The 9641-nt window shown below is 41.9% G+C and overlaps 1 protein-coding gene across 1 annotated transcript; it reads left to right on the top strand.

The window, feature by feature from the left end:
- The first annotated feature begins 354 nt into the window (after positions 1–354).
- LOC124649802 (stress-response A/B barrel domain-containing protein HS1-like) lies at positions 355–2041 on the top strand. Its single transcript, XM_047189373.1, has 2 exons — positions 355–536; positions 1640–2041. Exons 1-2 carry the CDS (start codon positions 385–387, stop codon positions 1827–1829), a joined length of 342 nt encoding a protein of 113 aa, XP_047045329.1. The 5' UTR covers positions 355–384; the 3' UTR covers positions 1830–2041.
- Positions 2042–9641: the final 7600 nt, after the last annotated feature.

Below are 9641 nucleotides of genomic sequence, written 5' to 3'. Positions count from 1 at the left end.
CGTAAAAAGAATTACTATATAAATTTGATTATAAGAAAACAATCGGAAATTTTGTTTCGTCTTCACATTTCCCATTTTAGTGTGTGTCACGTACTAAACATTTATTATACGTGCTTAAATATTTTTTCAGGATTTTGTAAGAGAAAGATACCAAGATTTTATTTTTTCTAAAAAACTCGAGCTGTGTTTGATGCATCCGAGTTGACCTCCCATGCCTGTCGGCCACCATGCCCAGATCTGAGATCGCCTCACAAACTGGAGAAACTACTCGTCTCACCAACCGCCCCAAGTGGACTGTATAAAGCGGTGGTCTCAGCAAGGCCACCGAGCAAGCTCTGTCGACGGTGCGCGCGGAAGCAGCAGCAAGCAAGAAAACCGAGGACGATGGCTGCGGCGGCCGGGAGCAGCGACGGCGTGGTGAAGCACCTTCTTCTCGCGCGGTTCAAGGAGGAGGTGACGCCGGAGCGGCTGGACGGGCTCATCCGCCGCTACGCCGCGCTCGTGGACGACGTCCCCTCCATGAAGGCCTTCCACTGGTGCGTTGTACCTCCCAGCACCCACCACCCCTTGCTGATTCAGATTCTCGCATGTAGTCTTACACTGGCGGACGGCCGTTGTTGCTGCTCGGCCTAGCGCACGGCGGGTGCTGGACGAATCGTGTGCCTGATCTGGCTTTCGGCCGTTAATCCAGAATCTTCCTCCGTGTGTGGTCACTGGTTTGGAACCAATGCCATTGATTTAGAAGAGTGAATTAGAGTAGCAAGCGACTTACTTCTCTTGGATCAAGCAGGGGAAACCACTTTAGTCAACTCAGTACAGTAAAACTAACATGTATTTAAACAAAAATGGACCCCGTGGACAAACTTTGTGCTCCCTCCGATCCATAATCTTGGTCTAATTGTGGGCTCTGAATCTAAAACACTTCTCCGTCTGTGTCCAACTAGCTTGGAACCAATGTGATTCATGCAAAGGAATGAATTGAAGTAGTAAGCGAGCTGCTTCTCTTGTGTCAAACTAACATTTAAGCTAAGCTATTTCAGCAAGTGGATTTCGGTGAGAGAATTACTACCTCTGGTCCAAATTAGTTGCTGTAGCTTCCATAAACCTAGACAGATTTAGGAAACATTTTGCTTGAATCTGCGACAACTAATTTTGATCGGAGTGAGTACTATACTTTTTCCTATCTCAGTTACGCTCAAAGTAAGTCCTTTAATCTAGCTTATAAAAAGTTCTTTAGCCTGTTCTACGTTTGATCTGTTAGTTTCGATCAGAGTGAGAACTTCTTTTTTGTTTGATGTGCATGTGATCCATGTAAACTTCCTTCTTATAGTGAGATTATATACCATGACATCTTGAAGGTATAGCTTCATGTTGATTAACTTATCATGTTTTACGCTGTTCGAAATGTACAGTATACGTGTGGCAATGCTTTTCATTCCTCCTTCAGAATAAATCAAAGCTTTCCTTGATAATATTGGAATAACTCCTATCTGCCAGTTTAGACAATGCCCCCAATGTATTAACTTTTAGATCGTATCAACCTTGAAAACAATGTATCACTGGTGGTGGGACATTCAGCTGTGTTTTCTTCTTTACAGAGTTCCTCCATCAATTTTTCTGTTGTTTCTTTGGTATGCAGGGGAACCGATGTGAGCATAGAGAACATGCATCAAGGATTCACACACGTCTTCGAGTCCACTTTTGAAAGTACAGAGGGAGTCAAGGAGTACATTGAACACCCTGCACATGTAGAGTATGCAAATGAACTCTTGCCTTTAATGGAGAAAGTGCTCGTAATTGACTACAAGCCGGCAGCTGGCAAAGCATAGCATGTCTGGGAGCTTATTTGTTCGGACTCTGTTATACTTGATTGTGCTTTAGTTGGGATTTCATCTGTTATTTACCAGTTCTATCTGTACCTTGTCCTAAATAAGTCTTCCTGTAGTTCAAATAATATTTCCTAAATGATTGAAATAACTTTGGATATTTTGTAGCACTGAATTATCAGACTTGTGTGTCAAAGATTCTGCTTTATTACTATGATCCTGTTTATTTTCATATTATCAAGATTTATTTTCTAATAAAAGCATCTTATTTGAACCTTAGTATCTATCTTCCGTAAACTAGTAAAGCTTATACATGTTACTACTGCAATCACCATGTGCATCCGGCTCTGGATAGCTTTGCATTTGCTCAGTTCTAGTGGCCCAACTTGAAGGGGAAAAAACAGGCATATCAACACTGTAGTCGAATTTATCATTCAGCTGCCTGGTAAGGAAGTACCTAGTTTTTGGAAATAGGTTGTCTTGCATGATGAGTTTAGCAAATTCTCACCTACTCCTGGTCCTAAGTACCTCCATAAATCGACTGTGCGTTCTCAAGTAAATTCTAGTCCTGATTTGCTAACTACCATTTTTTTGACTGTATAATGGCAAAGCAGCGCTAGTATCACTTATCTTATGTAGAAGTCACATGCGCACTAGAAGGTTATGTACCACACAAACTATAAAGTTTCTCTGAACTGCATAATGTTAAAACACTCAATGCTCTATCTTGCCTCAAACATATAGCTTGTATACAGTTTATTGTCATCTAGAAGGTAGCATTTGCATAGTGATAAAAACTAGTAGGGCCTGACACAATAAACCTGCTTCAGACTCCCAAGATATGTTTGGTAAGAGATAACGCAACAATTTCCTCATTGGTATTGCGTGCTGCACTTGCTTGGATATAAGAGTTGTCTTTGACAGCTTTTCCTTGTCACCTCTCATACATAACCAAACAAACAAAGAGTCTGTAGCTAGTAGAGATACAAGAGAAAGAAGTTAACTGAAGTTCAAATTCTCGTGGATAGGAGCGAGAGGTATCGGAAACAGAGGCTTAGTGTGTAAGATGTGAATGTCAACATATACCCAAGAAGATCCTAGAGTCAGAAGAACAACAGGTCATGGTACTCCCGTATACATGCTGTACCATCGAATCAAAGTAGAGGGACAGGCTGGTCTGACTAGCAACTCTTATTTTGCCATGTAACTAGTCCTCTTATTTTTCTAGAACAGCTTATGGTCCTACATGGCTCTTCCTGTGCATAGATATAAGGAGTCGCCTCCCAAAGCGGGCCCAAATCTGGGCCTGTTTTGGGTGGCCACCGATGTGAGCATAGAGAACATGCATCAAGGTTTCACACACGTCTTTGAGTCCACTTTTGAACACCCTGCACATTTAGAGTATATGCAAATGAACTCTTGCCTTTAATGGAGAAAGTCCTCGTAATCGACTACAATCCCGCAGCTGGCAAAGCATAATATGTGTGGGAGCTTATTTGTACGGACTCTAATACTTGATTGTGCTTGTGTTGGAATTTCATCTATTATGTACCAATTCCATGTGTACCTTGTCCTAAATAAGTCTTCCTGTAGTTCAAATAATATTTCCTTAATGACTGAAATAACTTTCGATATTTTATAGCACTTAATTATCAGACATGTGTATCGAAGATTCTGCTTTATTACTATGATCTTATTTACTTTCGTATTGCCCACATGTATTTTCTAATGAAAGCAGCTTATGTGAACCTTAGTATCTATCTTAGGTAAACTAGTAAATCTTATATATTTTGCTACTACCATCAACATGTGCATCCAGCTCTGGATAGCTTTCCATTTGCTCAATTCTAGTGGCCCAACTTGAAGGGAAAAAATCAGCATAAGAACGTTGTATTGTGTCAAATGTTTGCTTCAAATTTATCATTCAGCTGAGCTGCCTGGTGACAAAGTACCTAGGGGAAACAGGTCGTCTTGCATGATGAGTTTATCAAATCCTCACCTATTTCTGGTCCTAAGTACTTCCATAAATCGAGTGTGTGTTCTCAAGTAAATTGTAGTCCTGATTCGTTAACTGCCATTTCTTGACTGTGTATAATGGGAAAGAAGAGCTAGTATCACTTATCTTCTGCAGAAATCACATGCACACTAGAAGGTTATGTACCGCACAAACTATCAGGTTTCTCTGAAGTGCGCAATGGTAAAATACTTAATGCTCCATCTGGCCTCAAACATATAGCTTGTAATACAATTTATTATCATCTAGAAGGTAGCATTTGCATAGTGATAAAAACTAGTAGGGCCCTGACACAATAAAACTGCTTCAGACTCCCGATATAGGTTCAGTAAGAGCTGACGCAGCAATTTCCTCTATGGTATTGCCTGCTGCACTTGCTCAGATACAAGAGTTGTATTTGCTAGCTTTCCCTTGTCACCTCTCATACATAACCAGATATACAAAGAGACTGTAGCTAGTAGACATACAAGAGAAAGAAGTTATCTGAAGTCTAAAGTCTTGTGGGTAGGAGCAAGAGGTATCGGAAATATAGGCTTAGTGTGTAAGATGTGAATGTCAACATACAACCCGGAAGATCGCAGAGTCAGACAACAACAGGTTATGGTACTCTCATATACATTCTGTACCTTCGCATAAAAATAGAGGGACAGACTGGTCTCACTAGCCCAGCTTCTCTTGACCTCTGGTTCAGCACTGCCCTTTGCTGCCGCTAGCCGTGGACCTCCGAGATAGACCTTGACGTCGATCCCTACCAATGACGACCGCGGTGCTTTGGAGCGGTTCAAGGTGGGCCTTTTACAATAGGAGGTTCTTAGTATGATATCATAGGCAAAATAATTATGTTGCATAATAGTTAGTAATGAGAGATAGGGTATTGTATTATCTAAGATACAACCCATGCATGTAGTGATAGGCAAAAGAGAGTGGCTAGCCCAATCACATACCTACATATCATCAAAATCATTAAATGTAGAAACAACCCTTAAGATACGATGCATTTGAGCTATTCTCTCTTAACACACCACTAACTAGGATAAGGAACTAAGATACAACCCATTGTGAAAGGCCTTATTCGCCTTGAAGCCAGCAGTAGAGCCAGAACGATGATCTGCTCCCGAGCGGGCGCTGTGCGAGATAATTTCCGTCTGTCCCTGTTCTTTACTCCTTTGTCCGAGACTCTCGTATCTTGCTGGCTGATGCCCTACGTAACCATGCTAGGTTAGGGACATATCTAGGGGTGTGTCCACGCATGCTTTGGCGTAATACCTCCAACTTTGGGACACGGTGGCTGGCACGGTGCTGACAGAAGATAGACAAGACGAGGCGGTGTGGCGATCACTAGTAGGAAAAGCCTCATCAGTGGCGCACCAAAAATTGATTCTGTGGCGCATGGTCGGTGCGCCACAGAATTCTCGCCACAAAAATAAGGTTTCTGTGGCGCACCTGCCCATGCGCCACAGAAAGTCTTATTTCTGTGGCGCACCAGGCGGCGGTGCGCCACAGAGAAAGTCTTATTTCTGTGGCGCACCACCGCCGGTGCGCCACAGAATTTTTTTTAAAATTTCAAAAAAAGTGGCGGCCAGATCTAGATCTAGATCTAGATCTGGGGCCGCCGATTTTTTTTTAATTTTTCTGGAAGGTCGCCGGAGGTGGTTGGTTGCGTGGGTGGTGTGGGTTTGTGGGTGGAGGATGAGGCCGGCCGAAGGAGGTGGTGGTGGTGGTGGTGGTGGCATAGGAGGAGGTGGAGGTGGTGGTGGAATAGGAGGAGGTGGAGGTGGAGGTGGAGGTGGAGGTGGAGGTGGTGGTAGAGGAGGAGGTGGTGGTGGTGGTGGTGGTTGTCGCCGGAGGAGGAGGAGAAGGTGGTTGTTGTGGAGGAGGTGGTCGCCGGAGGAGGTGTTGGTCGTGGTCGCCGGTGGAGGTCGCCGGAGTTGGTCGCCGGAGTTGGTCGCCGGTGGAGGTCGCCGGAGTTGGTCGCCGGAGTTGATCGCCGGTGGAGGAGAGGAGAGAGGAGAAGTGGAGAAGTGGAGGAGAGGAGAGAGGAGAGAGGAGGAGTGGAGGAGAAGAGGAGAAGTGGAGAAGTGGAGAAGTGGAGGGAGAGAAGAGGAAGAGAGGAGGAGAGGAGGAGAAGAGGAGAAGTGGAGAAGGGGAGAAGTGGAGAAGGGGAGAAATGGAGGAGAAGGAGAAGTGGGCGCCAGAAATTTCAAATTTGGACGTTAATTCTGTGGCGCACGGGCACTTGGTGCGCCACAGAATTTTTTTTTCTTTTTTTCTATTTTGCAGCAAAAAATCTTTAACTGCCCGTAATTTTTTACTCTTTTGGAATTTTGAGATTCTAAAAATTGTCCAACCGGGCAAGTCCCGGTGAATTCGGATGTCGATTTTTCGTGGGAACATTTTGATATATTATGCGTTTTTTTTCGAGTTCGTATGCAACCAGAAATCCAGTTTGATGATTTTCCCACGCAATTTTGCAAAAAAAGTCGAAATTATTGTTTGTTAATTCTCAGTGGTAAAAGATGACATAATACATAGGCATCTTGAAGGGATTTATTTTTGAAATTTTTATCTATTTTTTAATTTTTTACAGAGGTTAAAAAGGCGATCCACGGGGGGGTGGAGTTGCATGGAACTCATGTGCGCCACGAAATAAGGCTTTCGTGGCGCACCATCCCACGTGCGCCACGTAAAGTCTTAGTTCAGTGCGCCTACGTAAAGTCTTAATCGGTGGCGCACCAGTGCCGATGCGCGCATAGATGTCTTATTTCGTGGCGCACGTGATCCCGTGCGCCACGGAAATAGTGAAACCAATGATTGGGGCTGGCCCCACCAAATTTCTGTGGCGCATGGATCCCTAGTGCGCCACAAAATTAAGCTATTTCTGTAGCGCACCGTGTATGGTGCGCCACAAAATAAGTTTCTGTGGCGCATTTTATACGGTGCGCCACAGAACTAAGCTTCGCCTATAAGGGTTTTCCTACTAGTGGATGCACTAAGGATGGAACCTTCTCCGTCAGCTCAGCTTACAAGCTCTTCTTCGTTGCAAGAGGAAATTACACGAAACACCCGCCTATTGCAACAATTATTGTATGAACATTGATTTTACTTTTTTTGCACATATCACCAAATATTGGTGTATTTTTTGCACTAAGATCTAAATCTATGATTAAGCTACTTAATTGTAAATATAATTACTGGATCCTAGCTAGAAGGTAGTGATAATATCCGTTGTAATTGTCTAGATTAGTTTTTAGATCTTTAAAATAGTATGAAAATGTTCCAATATTTAAAATAATTCAGACTAACTAATATGGGATAGTAAAAAAATTAATATACGGCCAAATTTTAGTTTTTTGACTTTTTAAGATAAATTGAAAAATCTAGTAATAAATAAAATATAAAATAACAAATCTAGAAAAGCTTGAAAAGAATTGTATATGCCGTTTGAAAGTTGTGTCACTTGGTGTGAGATTCGAACAAAATTTGGTGAAAATATCAAACCTTCAATTTTGTTTGTAGTAACTGAAACGATATGTACACCAAGTGCATCTCATAATCTAGGAAAATTAATACAATTTGGAATAAAAACTAGTAGTTGGTGGTCCTCTGATTTACGTGTATAGTTGGTGGTTTCTGCTAAAAAAAACATGTAAAGTAAGTGCTTTACACGACGATAACAACAATAAGCGCTGGTTTGAACAATTTTCTCTCGTTGCTAAAACGGATTTTGCATGCGCGAAAACTATCTAAAAATCCAAAGCTCCAATGGGTTGCAGACATTTAATGTGATTGGCAGTACATAGGCGGTGCTTAGCGGCTGATAGTCTGGCACGGAGAGGCTGGCCGCATAACCCTACTGAAGTTGTAATCCTATCTCAGAAAGTACTGTTCACTTTCCTATTTTCGTAGTTTCAGTTTTGTCAGGTTTAGCTGTTAAGCAAATAAACCTTGGGTGCGCGAGTCTGTTTGTCAGCTGTTGGAAGCAGTCCTAGTTAGTAGCTAGGTTACTTAGATCTCCTCCATGGTCGCGTTGTGGGATGGTGCAGCTTGCACGGTTGTGGAAGATCTGCAGCGCTCGTTGAGGCATCCTGGGATGGCACGATGCAGAAATAGAGAAAACCTGCATGTTTTGCACGCAACACAAAATCAGAGTCTATTCCTCTAGTGTTCATCTCAAATTTATTAGTCTTTCTTTTGCTTCGGTGTCTCTTTAATGTTGATGTATATTAGTGCATTGCACTTGTCCTTTCCACCTGTTTGGGCAGTTGGTTGCATTGGCTAGTTAAAGATTTCTATTCTAGGCAGGGCGGGCCGTAGTGCATTGAACTTGACATGGTATTATAGTCTAAGGTCTCAAATCTAAATCTTAACTTTCGTAATTTATCCTAAAATTGTTTTTCCCCATCGGTCACCAGTCCACGTACTTCGGATAAGTAGATGAGATACTCGTATTCATTCTAGGGTAATGTACACACTTTGATGAGAGCACATTTGTAGTTGTATGTCAGTGATTGTACCTTTCAGACACGAGAAGCTTGCACCACATAAAGGTGCTATTGCATTTTTTGCTTGACAATTTACATACACATGGATCCATACGAATACTATATATTAGTAGATGAGATACCTGTACTCATTATAGAGTAATGTGCGCACTTTGATGAGAGTACATTTATAGTTGCATGTCAGTGATTGTGGGTTTCAGACACGAGAAGCTTGCGCCACATAAATGTGCCATTGCATTTTTTGATTGGCAATTTACATACACATGGATCCATGCATACGAATACTATATATTAGTACTACCTCTGTCCATTTTTAGATGTCAAAAGTTTGTCTAAATTCGAATGTATCTAGACATTTTTTAGACATAGATACATTCAAATTTAGATGAACCACTAGACATCTATTAATGGACGGAGGGAGTAGATGCGATACTTGTATTCTTTCTAGAGTAATGTACACACTTAGATGAGAGTACATTTATAGTTGTATGTCAGTGATTGTGGATTTCAGACACGAAAAGCTCGCGCCACATAAAGGTGCCATTGCATTTTTTGCTTGCCAATTTAAATACACATGGATCCATAGGAATACTATATATTTGGCGGCAACAGTGGTATATATAGTTCACAAAAATCCAAGAGAAAGATCAAGGGAAAGATAATTCAATCATATGTCGATAGAAATGAGAGATATCAGGCAGTACAGGCTCACTATGAGGGTCGACGAATCATGTCTGATATGGCGTTTACTTGCCGCACGAGAAAAATGATTTGACCCGGTGCAACTTTCGTTTGTGGCATGTCAAACGCCAAATCCATGACGTCTTTGTTCACCTCAATTTACATATACTTCAATCCCGCTGACTTCGAGAGAGTGTTTTTCCTTTTTCCTTACAAGTTTGGTCATTGTTTCACTAGCTGGAAGGTAAGGATGTGGTTGCGATTTATGCTGCCAAGTTAAACAAGTGTCTAGCGACAGTGGCGGACCTAGCCCAGAATTTTGGGGGGGCGGTGGCCCCCTCTGACTTGCACATAGCTCCGCCAGTGTCTAGCGAGTTGCTTTAGATCAGTGTTAACTCTTTATGTAATGGCTGTGTGGATCCTTATTTGCAGGTACTAGATATTGAAATATTCTATGGTAGCTCCTGCTTGATGCGATAGTAAAAATAAAAAAAAACTTTTTTAATCAATAAAAGCATTCACCTCTCGTGGTTTGGATGCTTGTAACTTTGTTTCTTTATTGTTTGCATGGAAATAGGATGCAAAATTTCCCACAAAAGAGTGTAGGTGTAAAATTAA

The sequence above is a fragment of the Lolium rigidum genome, chromosome 4, assembly GCF_022539505.1.
Source record: "Lolium rigidum isolate FL_2022 chromosome 4, APGP_CSIRO_Lrig_0.1, whole genome shotgun sequence".
Taxonomy (NCBI): Eukaryota; Viridiplantae; Streptophyta; class Magnoliopsida; order Poales; family Poaceae; genus Lolium; species Lolium rigidum.
This window is presented reverse-complemented; position numbering and strand designations above follow the sequence as displayed.